Source organism: Leptonychotes weddellii, chromosome 14, assembly GCF_054177405.1.
Source record: "Leptonychotes weddellii isolate Sample4059 chromosome 14, ASM5417740v2, whole genome shotgun sequence".
NCBI lineage: Eukaryota > Metazoa > Chordata > Mammalia > Carnivora > Phocidae > Leptonychotes > Leptonychotes weddellii.
In genome coordinates this window covers 28,307,876-28,331,642 of record NC_138382.1, presented here as the reverse complement: position 1 = coordinate 28,331,642, position 23,767 = coordinate 28,307,876, and the positions used below count along the sequence as shown (strand labels likewise).

At 38.7% G+C, this 23,767-nt stretch overlaps 1 protein-coding gene across 4 annotated transcripts in view; it reads left to right on the top strand.

Annotated features, from left to right (window-relative positions):
• The window catches only part of PTPRD (protein tyrosine phosphatase receptor type D), a 434,932-nt gene that overhangs the window by 86,633 nt on the left and 324,532 nt on the right, over positions 1–23,767 (top strand). For all 4 annotated transcript variants that reach the window (XM_081802975.1, XM_081802978.1, XM_081802976.1 and 1 more), the window contains exon 2: positions 15,486–15,652. In XM_081802975.1, the coding sequence (XP_081659101.1) occupies positions 15,589–15,652 (64 nt within the window). In that variant the 5' untranslated portion in view covers positions 15,486–15,588. The remainder of the gene's footprint in view (positions 1–15,485; positions 15,653–23,767) is intronic.

The following is a 23,767-nucleotide window of genomic DNA, read 5'->3' as shown; positions in this document are numbered from 1 at the left end:
CCAATTTATTGGTTCCTGAAAATGTTTTGAACATACCAACCTCTTAATCTTATGCTTATCATTGAAATGCCTTTTACGCCTCTCAAATCAGGATTTTACATATTCTTCAATTTCACAGTTTCACAAAATCTCTCCTGACCACTGAGATCAAAATTTTCCTCCTCTAAATGTATATGGTTATTTATTACTCAAACCATCTGTTTAGTTCCTGACACATATTATCATGCTTCTCTAATTTTCACATTCCTATGGTTCCAAACAAACAACAAATTCCTTAGAGGCATTGCTTCGTCTAATCTTCTTTATGTCTGACAAAGATTAGCAGGATGTGGGATTCAGAAAGTTGACATCCAGTATATACTGGTTTATAGATTCTTTGGAGCCGTATCTTAATTCTGTGACTTTATCATTAAACAAGTTTCTTCCAGCTATTACATGTAAGGAAAGAAAACATGTGCTGCTGAAACCAGATTGTTGTTTTGAGGATTTTTCCTTCCTTTACCTGTTGGTATACATACTTGTGAAGATCCTAGACATGGAGTAAGCTAGAAGATTGGACAGTAATTTCTCAAGCCTACAAGTCTAGAGCTTTACAAAACCTACCCTTTAATAGCCCAGTACTGTGCCCTTCAAGAATAAAGAGTCCGGGTAGCTGACTAGTAGAGCTCGTACCTCGACCACGCCTCTGTCATCACCATCTTCCCCTGAGCTGGGAAACCTGCAGATGGGTTTGCTGCATTTTTCGTTGTATCTTGCAAAATGAGCTTATCCTGTACATATTTTGTATATGCACTTTCATACAGGTCATGAGTATTTAATAAGGTCTTTTGCTTTTGTTTTAAGGTTTTATTTATTTATTTGAGACAGAGAGAGAAGCACAAGTGGGGGTGGGAAGAGGGAGAGCGAGAAGCAGACTCCCCTCTGAACAAGGAGCCAGAAGCAGGGCTCGATCCCAGGATCCTGAGACCATGACCTGAGCTGAAGGCAGATGCTTAACCGACTGAGCCACCCAGGTGCCCCTTTAATAAGGTTTTAACAAATCCTTGTCCTTGTGGACACTATGGGGGATGAGGACAATAAGCAATTAACACAACAAATATATGACATAGTAAAAGTCATATGTGCTATAAAATAGAGAAGCTCAGGGAAGATGAGGCACAGAAGGAGAGTGATTTGACCAAAGTGAATACGAAAGTGAGTACTAAAGCTGGTTTAGAAGTCTGGTCCCCTGTTTGTCTCTGCCCTTTTCTTTGGACTACAAATATTTTAAATTCTAATTAATTCCAACCTATCAGTCTTTATTGTGGTTACTCTTGCCTTCAGCAATCTTTGCCTATCCCAAGGTTACAAAGATATTTTTCTGTTCTATTTTTTGTAAGATTTATTGTTTATCTTCATGTTCAGGTTTCTAATCTATGTGGAATTGATTTTGTGTATGATGTGAGGTAGGGGGTCAACATATATTTTTATTCATATAGAGATCCACTTGATCCAGTACTACTAATTGAAAAGATTATTCTTTCCCATTGCACTACAGGGACACAGTTGCTTATAAAACAACTGCCTGAATAGGGGTGGATATGTTCCTAGAGTTATTATTCTGCTCCACTGGTCTGTTTGCCCTTGAGCCAATACTTCACTGTCTTAAATGTTGTGGCTTTATAGTAAGTCTTGGTAACTGGTAGTGTTACCCTCAATAGGTAGTCCTTCAATATTTGCTCTGTAAGATTGTTTTGGCTGTTCTTGGTTCTTTGCACTTCCTTATAAATTTTAAAATCAGTTTTATGTTTCTCAAGAAAAAACATGTTGAAATTTATATTGGGATTGCATTGAACTTGTAGATCAATTTGGTAAACATTAATATCTTTGCAATACTGAGTCTTTTAAACCATGAGCATATCATGATCACCCATTTATTAACATCATCTTTAATTTATTATTAATGCTACATGATTTTCTGCATAGAAATCTCATTGACTTTTGTTACATTTATTTCTAGGTTTTAAGATATTTTTTGATGCTGTTGCAAATGGCACATTTTTTAAATGTGTATTTCCTAATTGTTTTTTGTGAGTATGTATTACAGTAGCTGGCTTTTTGTATTGACCGTGTATTCAGCAGCCTTGCTAAATTCACTTACTGATTTTATTTTTTTAAAAAGATTTTATGTATTTATTTGGCAGAGAGAGAGCACATGCAGGGGGGAGCAGCAGACAGAGGGAGGGGGAGAAGCAGGTTCCCCGCTGAGCAGGGAGCTCAAATGTGGGGCTTGATCCCAGGACCTTGAGATCATGACCTGAACCGAAGGCAGACGTTTAATTAACTGAGCCACCTAGGTGCCCCGTCATTTGCTGGCTTTAATATTTATTATGTTTCCTTACATTTTCACCCATTTTAGTAACTAGTCAAGTTGACTAGTTTCTATCCAAGAACAGACACATCCAACATGTTGTCAGAAACTGGCCTGAGGAGTGTACACTAGCTGTTCCAAATGTCATTCCTTTAAAAAGCTTATGAAATTTCCCTGCTTTTAGATTATTAACCTAACTTAAATTGTGGGCTTTATCCCTGGGGAGAAACTTCTTAAGGAAAACAGCATCCATGGAGATAAAATTATGCTAACTACTACCTGTCAGTACACTTGGTGAGATCAACTGAGATCTCAGACACATACATCACTTCAATTATATCACCAGGAAGGAACGTCATGTTATGTGGTTTTAGCCAATGGTTAAGGACGTTTTAGAATAATTTTGTTCTCTCTGAGCTCTGTGGCAGAAAATATTTATAATTGGAAGAAGGGGCAAAGAGGCACAAATAGTTTCAAGGTACTGATTTTCCTAAATCACAGAACAATCTACTACTTAAAATATCTGAAATCGAATGACAATGATTTTACTAGTTGCTATTAAAAGAGGACAAAATCAATTCAGATGCAGCCATAAGAAGCCAAGTTGCCTAGCTGTATTAAAAATGTGATAAAGTACTGAAGAAAATAAACATTTTAAAATAATCTTTATTTTATATTGGATGAAATAAGTATTTATTCCCTTAGTGTCATTAGTTTTTGCTGTATACCAATCCATCCCCAAACTTAGTGGATTCCGCCCAGCATGCGTTTATTTGTCTCAGTGCTCTGGGTCAGAGTTTGAGTTGAACTCGGCTAGGTGACTCTGCTGGTGTGGGCCACACTTGCCTTATCTCTGTCAGTCTGTGGTCAGCCGCCCAGTCCTCCGGTGAATGACTGGTCTCAGATGGCTCAGGTGGTAGCCTTCTCCTTCCACGTGGTCTCTCCTCCTCCACCCTGCTCGGCTCGCTTGGGCTTGATCAAACAGTGTGGTGACAGGGAACCCCATATCAGCAAGTGGGAGAGAGCACATAGGGCTGCTTCCTGGGGTTTTGGGGGCTTCTGGAGGCCCAGGGTCAGAATGCACACAGTGTCACTTCTGCCCTATTCTGTTGCTCAAGGCAAGTGGCACAGACAACCGGAGGAGGAACGGACTCCTTTTGGGAGGCAGAGTAAGGTGGCATTTTGCGGTCACCAGCTACACCCTCCGTACAAGAAACTATAGTGCTCTATAACGTATTTTTAAGACAGAGGTTAGGGGCGCCTGGGTGGCTCAGATGGTTAAGCGTCTGCCTTCAGCTCAGGTCATGATCCCAGGGTCCTGGGATCGAGCCCCACATCGGGCTCCTGGCTCCTGGCTCAGCCGGGAGTCTGCTTCTCCCTCTCCCTCTGCCTCTCCCACTGCTCATGCTCTCTCTCTCTCTGTATCTCTGTGTCTCAAATGAATAAATAAAAATCTTAAAAAAAAAAAAAAGACAGAGGTTAAATACAGGTAGTTTCAAGTTTAGGTAACTAATAAGAAAAAGTAAGGAATTAAATGACCGCGTGTTGGGGTGTTAAAAGCCTTGATTTAATAATGGACGAAATCCTGGAGTGAAGACTGAGGGATGAAATGTAAAAGATAGCTGAGACGGAAAAGCTAATTTGGGAAGCTAGCCAGCAATTGACTCACAGCAGGACCTAGCTTCTAAATCCTGAAATAAAGAAGTTTTGAATTATTGGGACGGCTGTGTTTTCTAATAGTCTGAATGCAGTGTACTATTGGGTATTAGTATCACTGCTAATATTACAAGGATTAAAAGGGTCAAAACAAGACTTTGATGTACCAAACTTGAGAAACTTTTTTTTTTTTTTTTTTTTTAAGTGTGTGCAAGAAAGCCTTTCTGGAATCACAGATTTAAAAGTGTGCCTACCGTTTCTTTGTACATGAAAGCAGTTTTTTTTTTTTCTAGATTTCAGAAATGCAAATGAGAACTAACATCAGATACTTTACTTTTCAAGTAAAAAATCTAAAGTGTGTTAAACTTCTTTATGGGAGAGCCCCCCTATGAAGAAAATTCATTCAGTTTTCTAGGGCCCGTTGCTATCTAGGAACAGAGAAGAGTGATCCAAAACATTGAAAAGCAACACGTTATTTCTGGTTGTTTTAAACAGAATTGGGAAAGGGAGAGTGCCATAAGATCCTTGAAAAGTGAAACTGGGAGACTTTCATAAAGGGTCAAAAGACTTCACAATAGAGTACAATGGCAGTGTCCAAATAAATAGAATGGAAGGCTCTGCAGAAACATGGAGCGGGGTGGGTGGTGGTGGGAGAATTGCATTTTTAAAACCCTTGGCACACAACCACTGGAGAAGTCATCTAAATATAAATCGGACCATGTCACTCCATAGCATGAAGCCCACCAGTGTCTTCCCATTGCATTTCAAATGAAATCCAATCTCTGCAATGTGGCCTGCAGGTCCTGTGCAGTCTGGACCCCACTTGCTTTCCCAGCTCTCTGACTGGTTCACTGGGCCCCAGCCTCTGCCCTGGACAGTCTGTCCCTTAACCTGGAAAGCTCTCATGCTTTCTGTCTCCTTGCACCGGAATGTATCTTGTGTGTTCTTGTCTCTTGCACCTATCATCGTGCTTGGTGTTCAGGAGTATTCATGGAGAGAAAGAAGGAAGGAATTCATTTTTAAAACAAAAACACCGTGGATGTGTAGAAGTTCTAGCTCAGGATAGATGGTTTATGATTATAAAATGAGGACACTGTATGAACATCTCAAAAAATACTCTCTTCTCCTCTGGGTGTTACATCATGTTGACATCAGCTGTCACATAGAACCTTTAACATTTGGTTATTACAGCAAGTGTGTGACTCCACAAGGGGGTTGGTGGACAAATGAGCAAAAGCTCTCTTTGTTTTATCCATTGCCACCTGAAATGTATGTGAAGAAAGATCCAAGTTGTGGATCATCTAGGACAGTGGAACTCCAGTGATTTGTGTGGCCTGGGAAATAATTATAGAACTTCTACTTCTGTTTATTTTTTATCTCATTTAGAAAAGGTCTCATTTTGTCTGTTTGACAATATATGTAGTTCATTAATAATATAGGAGGCATATATAATCTATAAATACATACTTTTCACGTGCACTTTTAAACAGGCACCGTATTTATGTTGGCCTGTGGGTACCATATTTATGTATGGGATGTACGCACCAGTATAACGTGATAAGCTTGTAGATGATGAAGACTTATGCTATGAATAGTTCTGACCAGAGTGACAATGCTGTGGGACAGTGAGCACGTTTTCTAAAAGCTTAGCTTTGCAAAAGATTTTTACAAGAGGATATGATAACACATCATGGTTAAATCTAGGATTTAAAAAATATTAGAGGAAATATAATAAAGACAAAGGCAAATCTATTAAGTTTGTGAAGGAAACATCACTGGACATAGCACAAAAAGTAAAGAAATTCCTAAAAAGGCGGCATTTTAATTTGGGGCTTGATCCCCCCAAGCATACACCGGCCGTTGTCCCACGTTTGCCTGCCAGCACCATTCCCTGTTCACTCCCTGTTAGTCGTGGCTGCCTTCCTACTTGGGATGATGAAAATCTGTGTTTCGAAAGGTTTCTGTGATGATGCCTAAACGCAGCAGAGAAATTCGGTTGATGTTATTGGACATTTTCTTTCAGTCACGTGAGCAACTCATTTAAGATTACAGTCAGTATCCAGAGTTTGGGAGTGAGGAAGTTAGTACATCTAGTTTGCAAGTAGGCTTTGAATGACTTTAAACACTCTTTCTGATATAGGTACTGTGTATTTTGTTTGAGGATTTTGTAGAAGTATAATAAAAAGGACAGTATTTTACAAAAGCCTTTTTCTGGAGGTCTTGAATAGATTTTCTAAAAGAGTGACTATGGGAAAAATATTTTTTTCACTGCTGACATATCTTGGTATGGGAAATGCATAGTGCTTTTATTGCTGCAGGAATTTTTGTACTTTATTATCAAATCACTTCATAATGCCAACTGCTTTTGAAAAATAGCCATTGTGTGTCTTCATTTCTTCTTTCAACACGGCTGTGTTGCCCTCAGCAACTTTATAGTAAAGAGCACTCGGGCTGGTATCTTTCCACCTGGATAACTGTTCTGTATAACTCTGTGAATTCACCATCTCACACATCCTTATTTATTTCCAATTAGTCTACACGTATCCTTGCTAGAATTTAAATTAAAGAGAAAAACCCCATAAAAAAGAACTTGATGATAATATACAAAATAAATATGCCTTATGGTGATATAAACATGTGTCTCCGTGTTATTAATTCAGTTACTAACTTGTGAGAATCTGGTTAATCATTTCTACTTCTAAAAACACCTGTAAACTCTTTGGCTCTAAGATACTCAGTTACACAATAATGGGTTACTGGGTTAAAGATTGACCTTCTGGAGAATTTTTGACTCATGGTATAAACTTTCATTTGTGAATTATTTATCCATCTAGGACAATGATGCTCAAATACTTTTATCCAATGAGATTTTTTCACCCTTCCTTCCTATACCCCACTTGTGAGGTTTTCTTCCTTCTTCATTTGAGGGAACCCTTATATTGTCTCTCTGCCAATTAAGAGAGAGACTTTTTCTTTATGTTGCTAATTTTAGAATTAACCATGGTTTCACCTAACCTAGTAAGTCAGAGATGACAGAAGCAGAATGAGAAACAAATATGAGATACAAAATTGGTCCGGGTTGTAAACCCTCCTCTGAGACTGACCAGATGTGTCTTCTGAGATTAATAATTCCACTATGTTCTTTTGCTTCATTCATTGCCTGCTAAAGGAGGGGGTTGCCCAAGATGAACTGTAATTTTTTTTTCTGATTTTTATCAAATTATGATTCCATTCAAGGAGACACATAGAGGTGAGGAAGGCACTAACAATAAAGAAGAATGCAATATAACTGGATACAATAAATGTGCAAGGTGAGAGAGGAGGAGAGTGTATATTGGATATCTATGTTTAGTATTTGTCCCCTCTACCTTCCTATAGGTTATGTTTCTATTTGCTTTAATAGCCATTTATCTGGTTTCTCGACATAGAACCTAATTCACAGATTTTCAGAGAGACACCAGCTTAAGTCATGAGGTCAATATTGGGAAAATGAAGAGAATATTCCTTAATTCCACATTCCCCAGCCATTCAGGATGACCTCTCATCATTGCAGTTTCTATCTGTTGCTGGCAATGATTTGAGAGAACATTCCTTGGAACTGAATGTTTCCATCCGGGGACTGTTCTCTCAGAGAAGAGCTAAGCTCCGAGCATGAGAGATGGGAACTACGTCTATTCAGTGACAGACATCGTGCAACAATGTCTGCCCCATTTAACAGATTCAATCTTTTAACTGGTGACAGTATTTATGTTGCCTAAGCCTGTGAACTGAACTTCCCATAAGGAAGCTAATTTCAATTCTAGCTTAGGACGAAAAGGGAAATTTGGGAGTCATCAGTAGTGTTTGACTGCCATGCCCAGAAATTCAAATCTGTTTTGAGTTTATATACTAAAACTGCCCTGAAAACACCTAAAATTGCTGGGTTTAGAAAACAATGTACTAGAAACAAGCCTTGAAAATTCCTTTTTTTTAAAATTTTTATTTAAAAATTTTCCTCAACATAAGTGAACCTTTCAGCACAGTGTTTCTCAGCCTTGGCACTGTTGACATTTTGGGCCAGGTCATTCTTTGTTGTGGGGTGGGGGGCTATACTGTGCCTTGTGAGATACTTAGCAGCATCCAGCATCCCTGTCCTCAACCCCTTAGATGTCATTAGCACTCTCCTTATGTTGTGACAACAAAAAAATCTCTCCAGACATTGCCAGATGTCCCTGGGGAGGTGGCAAAATCATTCTCAGTTGAGAGCTCCTGGTCTAGAGCTTTGATCACTCCAAGGATGGAGTTACAGATATACCAACTGTGAGTAGGCAAAATCGGTTTTCATTAAACTCTAGTAAGGAAGGATTTAAAAGCAATTTAAAGGGCTTCATTTTGTTTTAAAAATCTTTTCAAGGAAAAAATGTGATCAATGCCAAAGGGGAATAGTAATTTCCCCACAAATTTAAAAATTTACTTTTCATAGTAAGTAAAATATATCATGTATTGCTAGATTTCTTTTCCACTGTGTGTTGATGGAAATAGAACAAATAAAATGGACATCATAAAAATTAACACATTATTACCCATAATATATTTTAAAAACTAAATGCATTTTATTTTTTTTAAGATTTTATTTATTTATTTGAGAGAGAGAGAGCAAGACAGAGAGAGCATGAGTGGAGGGGAGGGTCAGAGGGAGAGGGAGAAGCAGACTCCCCGCAGGGGACCGGATGGTGGGGGCTCCATCCCAGGATCATGATCTGAGCTGAAGACAGATGCTTAACTGACTGAGCCACCCAGGCACCCCAAAGCTAAATACATTTTAAACAAAACATATTTTGCGTGTGTGAAAGAAGGAACACCCTTTTTGATTTTAAGGTAATGAAAAAGAAAATCAGGTATAGTGAGTTAAGAATGATGGTTTCACATCCATTTAAAAATGCCCAAAGATTAAAATAATAATCTGTTCTGTTGTTTGGGTAAGAAGTGGCTGGATTGAATATCTATCTCTACTTTGTGAGAGTGATCAGTTACTCACTTTTAATATGTGTTTTTGGAAGAATGGAACACATAGCAGAGTCCCAATAGCATGTTGAATAGACTTGTCTTTGAACTTTTCCAATGCCAGTTTCCATCGGCATCATATAAAACTAGATGGAGGTAATCACATGCAATAATCATTTAAAGAAGTTAGGTGCTTTAAAATTATCCTCTTAAAAAAAAAAACCATCCTCTTTTTCAAATCAGAATTATAGTTCCGTTTGTAGAGAGAAAATAGATAGGCAGGGACATAAGGTGTTATCTTTTTCCTCTTTATCTGCTTATTTCTCATGGCGTACTTCACTTTTACTTCTTGAAAGGGAAAAGGGTGATCAAACTTAATCATGTCATTTTGTCATTAATGAAAGTAACTAATATTTATGTCTGCCTCAAATGCAAAGTTTTGACATCTTGTAGAGATGTTATCAATAGTAATTTGGAAAGTGAGTCATACTATATTAAGCTCAGATAATTGGCTTTTCTCTGTATGTATTAAAACTAAACATGTAAAGAGCCTTTTATAGTGTCCATATTGATATCATTTTACTCTTCAGATATTCTTATAATTCAGTCGATTTCTTCAAAGAATTACTGTGTGCTTACTTACAGTCACCTGTCTTCATATTAAGTCATAGCCTATGCCAAAAATGAGATGATTGGGTTATTACTTTGTATTTATATGTGGCAGCTCATCAAGTCTCTTTTTTCCCCCAACTTATTGCCATGTAATCATGTCTAGGGCAAAATATTAAAAAATATAGAGTTTTTGATATGATGTGCTATTATGGGAAAGAGTATAATAATTTTGAGAAGATTTGACTTTCACTCATAAGAATAATTCTTAATATCCTTTTGATTTGAGTGTTTTATCCAGGCATGGATTGGATAAACAGTTACTTTATCAGTGTTTTATTTAACTTAATAGCCTTTATCCATTGTCCTTTTTCTCAGTGTGTTTTCCATGATGGGCTTTGAGGCTTTCAGTGCTGCATGTATTTAAGAACGTTTGACATCATCCTCACTCATGTTGATCAGGTGAATGTGGCCATTTCATAAGAACTATACAGATCATTACCTATGGATGTGTACAGATCTGCTCATCTTTCCTGTCTATGTGACATGGCACACATTTGCTGTCAGAAGTTTCCATTTCGGGATGCCTGGGTGGCTCAATCGTTGAGCGGCTGCCTTCGGCTCAGGTCATGATCCCAGGGTCCTGGGATCGAGACCCGCATCGGGCTCCCTGCTCCGCGGGAAGCCTGCTTCCCCTCTCCCACTCCCCCTGCTTGGGTTCCCTCTCTCGCTGTGTCTCTGTCAAATAAATAGATAAAATCTTTAAAAAAAAAAAGTTTCCATTTCTATAAGCATCCCAAAGAAGGATTTTCACCAGTGAGAAATAAAACTTTTCTACCTACGATATGAATCAAAAATGTTTCTTTTTAATAACAACATTTCTGTTTGGACACTTCCCAGTTGTACACTTGACCACTTACTGACCCTTCCTTTACATTCTGTGGAGTGTTTTTTTTTTAAGAGAAAGACACTTGTTTTTTGGCAGGGTAGGGGATGGGGATGGAGAAGTGAGTGTCGTAGAGGTTAAGTGGATTTCCTCATATAACATAATGCATCTTTAGAATCTGATTATGAGGAAGCCAGGACTGCAAGGACTAAGGGTTCCCAACTCAGTGATTCTGTCTCCAACCCTGAAAACCTATGCCTTGTTTATAGCTATTGTGCTCAATGCTGTTGAAATATGTAACCATAGTTTGTGCTGTTCAAAAGGGCAGCCACTGGCCACATGTGGTTATTTAACCTGAAATTAAATTTAAATACAATAAAATGTTTACTTTTCCTGTTTCACTAGGTATGTTTAAATTATCCAAGTATTAGTGCAGATAAAGAACACTTCTATTCTGCAGAAAGTTTTATTGGATAGCGCTGGAGGATTCTTGTCCTAGCTCATGATAAAATATTTAGGCTGCTATCTCCTGGTGGAAAATTCTCATGAATAAGTGAAATGTTGAAAATTTATTTTTGTTTTTTCCTTTCATGTCCTTGTGTTGTCACTGTGCACTGAGGGCAGGGAGTTCACAGATGGCCCTCAGAAGCCTCCGCCAGCTTGCTCTAAACTCCAGGCCCCTCCACCCCTCGCTTCAGCCACAGCAGCCCTGCTAATATCTGTTTTACAAATTGGAGTTTCCTGGTAGCACATCTTGTGCACAAATGGTTGTTTCTCTTAAATGATTGGAAAACTGCCCTAGTCGATTGAGAGAGACCAGACCGGTTTGGGAGGTGGATAAAAAGAAGTCACAACATTTTGGGACTTCCTCCTTTAGCACACCATGCCCCCAACTTAATGGCTATCTTTATGGGTAAATGCTCAGTTAAGTATCATAGACATCTAAGATGGCTAGAACTGAGAGCAGGGTGTTGTCAGATAAGCCCGAAAGAAGCAACCTGATAAACAATGAGATAAACAATGATATCTAGTTTTCTAGTGACAGCAGGTTTTTGTTTTGTTTTGTTTTAAGTTCTATGGAGATTTTGTTTAATCTCTTTCCCTTTCTCTCCCTCTTTTCAGAATAATGATTTGATTCTTTAACTCCCTTCTAGAGTGAACGATGTAATTTTTTAAAATTATTTTTAAACTTATGAACCCATGGATTTTAGTAGTATGTGTTTTCAGTGAATTGTAGCTACTGTTGCCCTTGTTGCCAGATTTTCCTACATTTAGTTGATGGGGCCTCATCACCTTGGCTCCTTGTTTTTGGATATAACCTATTAGTTCCTGAAAGTCTCGCCGCTTCCTCATATCACAAGATTTTGCACACTCATTTTGCATATTTCCTGCATAAAACCTACAATCATTCACTTTGCTGAGGGACCAAGGGTCCTATTTTTAAAGAAAGAAAAGTTCCATTTTGCCTTTTTTTCTGTTATGTTAACACAATCTGTAGGAACACATACCACAATACAGAAAGCTGAAAAAAAAAATCCTTCAGATTCATATTAGTTTGAATATGAAGATACTTGTTACAGGAAAGGGTTCCAATGTTAAATTGAAGAGAAAGAGTTGTGTCCATGCAGCTTATGGGATCCCTTGAAACAGTGACCTGTGAAGGCTTTTAGGCAAGTGCACTCTTTGTTATCCCATTTCCAATCACGTTGTGCACCCTGGCCCTCTGAACTGTCAGCTTCTGTAGCCATGCAGGTACAGAAATACAAAAGTAGATATTCGGCTAATTGAAAATCAACAAAATTATTGTTCCTTAAGATCTTTGTCCCCTGAGCAATAAGAGACCAGAGAGTTTTATATATATATATATATATATATATTTTTTTTTTTTTTTCGTTTCACTTTAAACTTAGCTACGTGGTTCAGTTTTATATGCATGTCCCAGTTAAGGAAAGACGCAGAGGGCAAGGCATATCAAAATCCAATAGGGGGCTATTGGACACATGCAGAATCATTTGTGATATAAGCTAAACCATGATACTTTTAATATCTCTGAACCTCTTTTCCTGCTCTTTTCACTGCAAAGTGCTTGGCAACCCTTTCTCTAGGCTAATAGAAACTGCTTGTAATATTTGCTCATCCTCATTATTTTCGCTGTCAGTGTTTCCTTAAAAATCCATTTCCCATTTTTGTTCTAAAATTTAAACTCCACATTACTGATATGCAAGCCAGCATTTCCCTTTTGGCAATGTTGCCAAGTAATAAACAAGATATGGAGTGGAGATTAGCTGGAATGAACATCTAGAATAGGTCTTATCTTCACACCTCTGATCTCCTTTTGTCATATCCGGGCCAAGGACATATATAGCCCATTTCAGGATAAATATATATGTTCTCTAGCTGCATTCATTCCTAGATCCTAGTACCATTTTAAGTCCAGAGGTAACATTTGTAGGTTCATTTGGAAGAATTTGGTCTTCTTATGCCACTTTAGTCGGGTAGAGGAAAAAGCCAAATCACTTCTTCCCTGAGAGAGCATTTCATGCGTCTCCATCTCCGTGATCGCACCGAGCCATCACAGAGCAGTTGGCTCTGATACGCTTGCACAGACACAAATTGAGTCCGACAGGACTGACGTCTCCTGGACTTTGCTGTCATTTGAAATGCTGGCATGAGGACAGGAACAGTGCAAGGGGGAGGGGAGCAGAGCGGATTCCTTTAGCACTTTTCCTATGAAGTTTTGAGAATTTTAGCTTTCGATAGCTGTGAACTGCCTGATAAGTTATTTTCCCAGTGTGATTAATAACAATAGCAGATTTGGGGCATCTGGCTAGCTTTTGGTTTCAAGTGGATGTGTTTCAATATCTAACTTGCTGCTTCATGCCACCTGCCAATTGGTTAAAAATAAAAAGGGCTAGGGAGTGGATGGGTAATTACAGTGATCCCCCACCTTTGCATTTAGTCTTATCTTTCCTGCATTCAAAGGACACATGCATAGTAATGAAAAAGATAAGATCTTTTAAAAAATTTTATTCCCAGGCTCAAGCTCAGTTTCAGAAAAGACGGCTTATAGTATCTGCGCTATAATACTTTTTCAAGTACAAGTTATTTTAGCGGATTAGGTTATTTCTGGATATCTCTAGTATTTCCTGTCAAGAATTTTGTACGTGTTTCAGATATTCCAATATACAAATCTTAAAGGTATACGGTTTCATTTGGCACAGGAATTCTGATTGTCATGCTCAAGTTTTCACCATGATAGAGGAAGCAATAGAATTCAGTGCTCTCTCTATATATTCAGAGCCTACTCTGTGTAAGATGCTGTGCTAGATTTGTTGAAGCTTCCTATAGGAACAACTATTTATCAGCCGAAGAGTCATACTTCAAATTAGTGCTTGGAGCGTCAGTCATGGCTTCCCTTCTCTTCAGCTCCCACCATCACCCTGTGGTCTGTGTTACTTTTCACCTGGGACTCTCACTCTGGCCTAATAGTGCCACATTTACGTGTCAGCTCATCTTCTCAAAGCCCATTCCCTTGCTTCTGCTCAGAAACACTAAGTAGCTTTATTTGTGGTTTGCTGTGGAAAGGCTGCTTGACTTAGATTGGCATTCAGAGCTCACCATGACCTTTTCTTTTCTCTTTTCTTTTCTTTCCTTGCCTTTTCTTTTTTCTTTGTTTTCTTTTCTTTTCTAGCCTGAACCATTTTGTTTTGCCTCATTTTTTTCTGCTTTCCTAATGAATTCATCACTCCAACCCAGCAGTCTCAATGTGGTCCCTGCACCAGCTGCATCAGCATCACTCAGGAACTTGTTAGACTCCCATCACAGACCTAGTGGACCACACATGGGGTGGGTGAGGGGGGTGCCGAGCTATCTGTTTTTTTGTTTTTTTTTTTAATTTTTTTTTTTCACCCAGCTATCTGTTTTAACAAGCTTTCCAGGTAATTCTGATGCATATGGAAGTTTGGGAAGCCCTACTCCAGCCAAACCTGGACACTCATCTTTTCCAAAGTTCCTTTCCCACCACCCTGCCTTTGTACAGAATTCCTGGAATGCTTTTCCCTCTTCTTGGTTAAATCCTTCCTGTACTCCCAGGCTCACTTTGAGATACCACTTTATCTAGGATACCATTCCTGATCCTATCTTTTATGGCATTATTTGGTTTTCCTTCCTGGCACTCATCACTTATTAACTTATACTAGTCATCTGATGTGTCTGTTTTATTTTCCCTACTAAACTGGAAAGTTACAGAGGATAGAATCTGACTCATTTTTGTACTTCATGGCACTTTATACTAAGTGCATTTGCACGCAGTAGGCTCTCTAAAAATAGTTTGTGGCTTATTGATTTTACATAGAAGATTGAGAAAACTAAGCTATTGCCCAGGAGACATATAAAAATCCTGTTAAGTCAAACAGGCTCATGCTAACTATTGTTTTGACTTATTGAAGCCAAACTAGACTCGAACATTGATGTGTCTTCAGGGAAGAAGCCAAATGCGCTAGTGTAAAAAATCCTAACCTCTCCTATTTAGCTGGAGAAGTTGAATTAGCCCTGTCACTTCCCCTCGTGCCAAGAAAGCAGCTTCCATTATTCTGTCAATAATAGACTTTTATCCAGCACGGTGGTGCTTCTCTTAAATCTTTCTCATAGTGTTGCTGTGCTTTCTTCCACCGATGTATTCATGGAGTGTTTCATGAGAAGTGACAGTTGCTTCTCACAGTGCTCTGCCCAAAAGGTGGCATGAGCAGAGAGTGGAATTCAAGGTGGTTGTCTTTAGGAGAGCCCGACAATGGGAACAAGATGTGCTCGGGCCGCCCCATTTAACAAACCAAGTTACTGCCCTTCTCATACAAAGGCATCCCAGTTACAGTTTCTTGTGTCTCTACAATGGATTGTGTCTCTCGTGGTGGTGGTGGTGGTGATGGAACAAGGGGAAGAGAGTAAGAAACCTAAGTGTCTTTCTCTTTTCTTTCCTTTATTTCCCTTCCTCTGCCCTTGCAGGCTCTGAAAGAGTTCCAGCTGAAATTCCAGACCGGACGGACTCGCTGCCACTTCAGAGGCGGTGACCCCAAACTGCCGGTGCTCGCTGCTGCCGAGCTGCAGGATGGTGCACGTCGCCAGGCCGCTGTTGCTGCTCCTCGCTCTCTTCCTCCGCGCGGACGCCGACAGTAAGCCGTTTTCCCTTCTCTGCGGGGCTGAGACCAGAATGAGTGGTTTTGTTTGCAGTGGCACCAGGCTCAGGGCCTCTGAATACGTTTCCTTTGGAAGTAAATCCTGAGACACTGTGGGATCCTCCTTGGCTACCGGCCAGCCTTTGAAAGAGATTATTGACGTGACTTCCTTACCATTTCCTCTCGCTCTTAATGCCCCTTTTCTTGTGCATCTCACTGCTCCTACTGTTTTGTCTTTTTTTTTTTTTTTGATAGTCTTACCAGCCCGGTGGCAAAGATACTATGAGACCGATGACATAACTCAAACTGGGGTTAACCAGTTGGTGGTGCCAATAAGTAAACACCGTTCAGACCCATTAGAAATGTCTTTCGTTTTGTGGATATTTCTATGTCTAGAAAAATGCACAATGTCACATTGAGCCCAATTAAACTTCCAAGCCCCTTGTAGCTGTCATAGCAGCTGTTCTAATGTACTGTTTCCGACAGCTGTCGTCGAGTACAGTATTCAAACAAATCAAGCAGAACTGACAACTTTGTGGCCGGGTGAAGGGCGTGGAAGTGTGAGGAGAATTCTGTGGAGTACAGACACCGAAGTTTGGTTTATTGGACTCAATTTATGAAACTGAGATTGTGGTCGATTAGCTTGCCAATTAATGAGAAGATCGTATCTCCTTTGTAATTAGGAAATCATTAGGTCTACCTTGTTTACATATGTTTCTTTTCCCATCTGGCCCATGGCCTTTTGGAAGAGATAGGACTGGAGAAACGCATGTCTCTGGCTTGGGCTCTCTCACATGGCTGGTTTCTTCGCAGTGGTGTAGCTCCTGAGCGAGTTGGCTATTCTCTTTGGGAGTCCCCTGGTACTATGAAAATGTATAACATCTGCAGTCATTAACTTTTCCCTCTGCTGACTATTTCAGTAAGATTAAATTTGATTCATGCTGAGGATGTTTCAAAGACAAAGATCCTGTGTCATGTTGGCCCCTACCTATTAATTGAATTCTGACAAAAATTTCTTCAATAGCCGCCAATTTCTTTGTTTAAACAGGGGCTCTGTTTTCTAAAGAGAGTTTTCTAGGAGTGAAAGGAATCACCTTAATAACAGGATACATATGGGACATGCATGTATTAAGCACATTCTCTGGTTAATAATGTATATAGTCTCCTAATTAGCACTTGAGAGTGTTGGTTTAAGGTGACGCCAAGGAATGTCTAGGACAATGCCAGCAAATAATTAACTGGGAAAAGACCCAAGTGAAAGATGCTCTTGTTAGTTTAAAGCCATTTATGTCAAAATCTATTTTAAAGTTGTAATCTAAATTTAGTTTATTAAAGAAATCAGGCATATGGCTTTATTTTTCTGTTTTGGCTAGAATGAGAGAAGTATGTTGTTTTACAATTGTTAATTTTTGGCAAAAGCCTTTCAGCACCCTGGGAATCCACTTTTATTTCAGATCGCAGTTAGAGATTTCCTTAAAGTTACCAGATATAATTGTCATACATCCATGAAGTTATCCTTTCGGATAAGTAGAAATGTTCTTCTACTGAGCAGCTTTACTTTTGTTTAAATCTCTGGTGGAATGTGGCAGACAGATGTCAAGTACTCTTAAAATTGTTTTAAAAAACAATCTACACTACAGATGATCATCACCTACTCCTTTCCCTCGTGCTCCTCTCCTTCTCCTTCTCCCTCCCCCTTCACCACACTTCCTTTATAGCAGCCTTCCAAAAGGAAAAACAGAGGCCACATTAGCAACTTTTCCTTAAGATGTTTACCGGGTTATATATTTATATAACAGCTTTCAACCTCAAGATGTAAGCTGAAACAGAATCCATTCTCTCTCACTCTTCCCATGGCAACTGAAGAAAGGGGACAGACTTTGCCAGATTAATTTGTTTAGTTTTGCCCAGGTCTACTCAGCCTTGCTTTAGTATGTTCTCCCTTTAGCAGATTCATTTGGCATTGTTGAATAGGATGTGTAACCTGAGAGTTTTTGGTGAGAGGAAAAATTGGCCATATTTTTTAAGGTACATTTTGAAAGAAGAAAGAACATCCCTTATCAATCTGTCGGAGGATATTCGTGGTACATGAAAACACATGGTACAGTTGGGGATGTGATTTTAGTCATTTAAGGATGTTTAAGGAACAACTGGGAAAATAGGATCTAGATTATAACCTGCTAAATTATGCCACTACCTTTTCATCAAACACTGAAAAAAACCCAGACACCCTAAGTAGCCCTGAAGAAGAATTAGATTTTTTCATCATCATATAAATGTAGTATTGTTGAAGCTTCCACTAGTGGGTTCACTGGTTTGTTACTCTATGCTTTGATTAGCCCATGTAGCCATATTTGTTTTTCCTTTTACCTAACTGTATTTGGCATTTATACAAGGAATCAGGAGTTCTATTTCAAAATTTAATAGTAGCTTGTCAGAGCCATTTGAGAACTATGAAATAATTTTTAAAAATGCGTTTGCCCTTTTGAGAAAGAGGACTGTGTGGGGGTGGGGAAATGAAAGAAGCCACTCTAGTTTACCGTGCTAATTTAATGTGTTCTGCTCATTGCCTTTTGAAATGATTAACTCCAAAGAGCCAAGGAGTCAGGATTATCATCTGCTGTGTGGAAGTCATAGTAAAGTGCTGGGTGTGATGTTGCATTAAGTAGGAGAGCTCTTAGGAGCCTTGGTTCAAACCCAGGTTGAAAAATTGTGATAATATCCCTTTAGCAGAAAATTGTAGTCTTTGCCATTGCCAATTTAAAATGCCCCACAGATCCCCACCATTATTTTAAAAGGCTGGATATATGCATGGATCTTACTTCTTTTCATCTGTGTCTTGAGTGCTTGAAATGATTTTGCTTGTTGTTTCTTGAATGTGTGTACACATGGTAGAGCCGTGGTCTCAGTGTGACTTCTGTTTGAGCACAAACAGTATCTTCCTCATGTCAGTCCAACCAGTTTTCTGGCTTAGGTGGTGGTCCTATTGAGGTTCATTCTGGTTTAAGCTGTAGTCCGATTGAGGTCAAATTTTGTCTTAGGCAGTGGTCTGATTGAGGTCAATTCTGTGATAACATGCATGCAAATTAAAAGTAAATTTATATTAGCGTTTTCCTGAAGTATTTTTCTTTTGGCTGAATTTTCGTAACAGTTTTGGTAGTTTTATTTCACGTGTAGCTTTAGATTTCTATTCACTAGTCTTTTTTTTTTTTTTTTAACCTAGGTGTGGGCTACAAACCTGCTTTTAACACCTTCTTTCATTAAACTGGTTTCACTCTAATGAAATCACTTACGGCTTACTGTTGCATTCTGGACTTGAGTTTACACTTTGACAACTGTAATTTGACCTGAATTCTTATTGGATCTTCATTAGAAACACAACTTTTGATAGTTTAATTCCTCAAATGGCTTAATTCATCCATTTTCTGTTGCTTTTTGCATTTTTCCGTCTCAGATGGTGAACGCTCCCTCATTTTCCTCCCTTGTTGTAAGGACCCTTCCTTAGTCCCTGTCTACTCACTGTATTCCTATCCTGTAGGAAAGCAATTAGTTTTCCCCCCTCTTTGGTATTGTATCACTGTGTCTGTTGGCATTAGAGAACAGGCTGGCATCTCGGCACTAGGGTAACAATTCTTACCTTATGTATTTCCTGATGGGCATTGTGGGGTAATGGTTGAGAAAGTGAGCTCTAAAGCCAGAGTCTGGTTTTAAGTTCTGGCTGTCATCTTTAATCTGGAGCATGATACACCATGCTCTTTATCTCAGTTTCTCGGTCTTTAAAATGTGAGTGATGATGATGATGATAATCACGATGATTGTATAGGAGAGGGCCTACTCTTGGGCTTTGTGAGCATTGAATGAGTTAATGTAAAACACAAATCAGCAGATGGCACATAATAGGTTTTTAATAAATGTTAGCTGTTATTATATCATTATTTCAAAAACATATAGCCAACATTGTTGTTGAGCAGTTCTATGAGGTGGTGTGCTAAAACGCTCTTTTATTTGACCTACAGATTATCAAAATTTTGGTGGTTGGTAAACCAGGTTTCCTCATACCATGTTAATGACCTAGCTTGCTTCTCTATAAAGACCCATACATAAGAGATTCTTGAAACTCTTGTCCTGTGAATTAAACTGAAGATCAAGAGGAAAAATTATGAAGCATATTTAGTCAAGCTAGTTAAGCTTAAAAAAAAACAGCTCCTCTCTCAGAATTACCGATTTAAAGTTAATTTGGCTGGGGCCTAATTAATGGAAAGTGTTCCATCCTTCTGTTGCTTCTTGTAATGCATTTTTTTTTTGAGCTGCTCAGAGAGAGTAGTTATAGATATTTACTATAGGCAAATACTCTAATATAGGGGCCATTGGACAGAAACTGGAGGTGGAGGTGAGCTTGGTACAGAAGAGAGTAAATGGCTTTTGATATGGTCATAAATTATTCTGTAAGAAAAAAATAAGGAAAATAATTAGATTAAAGGGCAGGGCAAATTGTTCCTTTTGCATTTTGCAGAATCACTTCTGAGGAGTAGCCTAAGTCATATAGTTGGACCTTCCAAGATGAGGTCAGAAATGGAGACGATGTCTTTCTTATGTCATCAAAATGCACACCTCTCAGCAGATAGGCCATTTCACACTGAGAACGTTAATATTCATCAAAAAATACCTTTTTTGTTTTTACTTTAGCTTGTGACTATTTGGGTATATATGTATATCACAAATCATTTAAACCATCCTTTAAAAGGTAAATTGCTTGGGTGATGAAAATGTTCTAAAATTAGATTGGAGTGATGGTACTAACTGAGTAAAAACATACTAAATGCCATTGAAATGTACACCTTAAGTGGGTGATCTGTATGTTGTGTAGATTATATTTCAATGAAACTATCAAAAACAGAAAAGGGAAACTGCTGCTTAACCCAGCAATTTGGTCAGATTCCGTTCAGTGTATGTAACCCGAAAAGAAAGTGTGCTGATTTCTTCAAGCCAGTTATGAGAGACCTGCTCACTGAGGAGAGCAGGGAGAAATCCAGTTCATTTCCCAAGCTTCTTGATGGCTTCCCTGTTTTGCCTTTCTCTGAATTTACAGATGTGTGGCAAAATAAAAACCTTGCTTTTCCCTCCTCCTTCCCCCCCCAATTTAAAATAGCTAAATTAGCAACATCCAGCTGTCTGCAGCAAGGAAAATATCCCAGCTATTTTACTGATCCTTAAAGCCCCATTGCAGAGTATTTGTGGCTTTCTGAGTTAATTGCTCTCAGCAGAGCTGTACCTAACCTAGTAAGGTTAAGAATATGTCACAAAATCAACCAACGTGTACACTTAAAAGCATTTTCTTGACAATAGAGGGACTTGATTTAAAAAAAAAATCCTAAGTATGACATGTTTCTTATTTCTCATCTCTGTGATGAGGCCCTTTGCTCAAAAGATGGAACAATATCTAAAGTATTGATGAATTACTTCTTGTTATTGCTGATAGCCTGGTGATAGTTGATTAATCTGCTCTGTGATTTCCTCATTTCTTTCTTTTTACATTCTTAATTTCTTCAATTTTCCTTACTTAGCTAGTATTTCAAATAACCTTGATTTGTTTGGGAGCCCCCACTCACTCTGCTGCCTATTTTGCTCTGCTTCACTAAATTTTAGAAACCACCTCCCCCCTCCAGCAAAAGAAAAAAGAAAACTCCCAACCAGCATCCATTTTGAAATTAAGAATAAAAAACTGGTGATTGGATGGAAACCAATTCTCTTACCTATAGTTTTGTCTTTTCTCTTTTCCTCAGTTTGCTTTACCTTCATTTATTTATTCACCAAAGTCATGTGTGTATGTGTGCAAATGCTTGTATGTATGCTCCATGAAAGGCTTTGTACAAAATGGTGGAAATATAAAAATTCAAAGAAGGTGGTTTCATAGCAGTTTGTAATCTACCTTCAGAATTCATAGCTCACTTTTTAGAACTTTCTCGAGCAATATTTTCAGAATTTATCTCCAGGGGGAGAAGTAGTACTTAAGACTATGGGCTCAAGAGCCGAAGTACATGTTCAAATGCTGCCTCTGCTATATAATTATTCTGAGCATGGGCAAGTTACAAATATCTGTGTGTCTCTCATCTGTAAAATGAAGATTGAAAATAGCACACTTGATATGGTTATCATAAAGATTAAGTAAAGAACTGCTTGCAAAGCATCTTGAATAATAGGATTAAATATCACTAAATGTTAGTTGCTGTTATACTTTTTTCTCATTAACTTCATCATTTCAAAGTTAGAAGCATCTATGTTTAGATCACTGTTGACATTTATTATCCCATTAACTTCATAATTTGAGCAATATCTTTTAAATATGTAAATATGTATCTTTATATATATTTATGCTTCCAAAGGACATTGACTCATTGGCTCATTCATGTATTTAATAGTCTTTTCAATAAATGTTTATTAGACACATTTCCTGTGCCAAGCATTGACTTAACTGCTGGAGGTACAATAGTGAGATAAAGAGATATGGTCCCTGCCCCAAAGGGCTTACACTCTAGAGGGGTAGAAAAATACTGTCTTTTATTTTTTTTATTAACATATAATGTATTATTTGCTTCAGGGGTATAGGTCTGTGATTCATCAGTCTTACACAGTTCACAGTGCTCACCATACTACTTACCCTCCCCAATGTCCATCACCCAGCAACCCCATCCCTCCCATCCCCCTCCACTCCAGCAACCCTCAGTTTGTTTCCTGAGATTAAGAATCTCTTTTGGTTTGTCTCCCTCTCTGGTTTCGTCTTGTTTCATTTTTCCCTCCCTTCCCCTATGATCCTCTGTCTTGTTTCTCAAATTCCTCATGTCAGTGAGATCATATGATAATTGTCTTTCCCTTATTGACTTATATAGCTTAGCCTAATACCCTATAGTTCCAGTCACGTCGTTGCAAATGACAAGATTTCATTTTTTGATGGCTGCATAATATTCCATCATATATATATACCACATCTTCTATATCTGTTCATCTGTTGATGGACATCTTGGCTCTTTCCATAGTTTGGCTATTGTGGACATTGCTGCTATAAACATTGGGGTGCATGTGCCCCTTCTGATCACTACATTTGTATCCTTGGGGTAAATACCCAGTAGTGGAATTGCTGAGTCATAGGGTAGCTCTATTATCAACTTGTTGAGGAACCTCCATACTGTTTTCCAGAGTGGCTGCACCAGCTTCCATTCCCACCAACAGTGTAGGAGGGTTCCCCTTTCTCCGCATCCCCGCCAACATCTGTCGTTTCCTGACTTGTTAATTTTAGCCATTCTGACTGGTGTGAGGTGGTATCTCATTGAGGTTTTGATTTGGATTTTCCTGATGCCGAGCAATGTTGAGCACTTTTTCATGTGTCTGTTGGCCATTTGGATGTCTTCTTTGGAAAAATGTCTGTTCATGTCTTCTGCCCATTTCTTGATTGGATCATTTGTTCTTTGGGTGTTGAGATTGATAAGTTCTTTACAGATTTTTGGATACTAGCCCTTTATCTGATATGTCTTTTGCAAATATATTCTCCCATTGTGTCGGTTGTCTTTTGGTATTGTTGACTGTTTCCTTTCCTGTGCAAAAGCTTTTTATCTTGATGAAGTCCCAATAGTTCCTTTTTGCTCTTGCTTCCCTTGCCTTCAGTAATGTTTCTAGGAAGAAGTTGCTGCAGTTGAGGTCAAAGAGGTTGCTGCCTGTGTTCTCCTCAAGGATTTTGATGGATTCCTGTCTCACATTTAGGTCTTTCATCCATTTTGAGTCCATTTTTGTGTGTGGTGTAAGGAAACGGTCCAGTTTCATTCCTTTGCGTGTGGCTGTCCAATTTTCCCAACACCATTTGTTGACGAGACTGTCTTTTTTCCATTGGTCATTCTTTCCTGCTTTGTCGAAGATTAGTTGACCATAGAGATGAGGGTCCATTTCTGGGCTCTCTATTCTGTTCCATTGATCTATGTGTCTGTTTTTGTGCCAGTACCATACTGTCTTGATGATGACAGCTTTGTAATAGAGCTGGAAGTCCGGAATTGTGATACCACCGGCTTTGCCTGTCTTTTTAAATATTCCTCTGGCTGTTTGGGTCTTTCCTGGTTCCATACA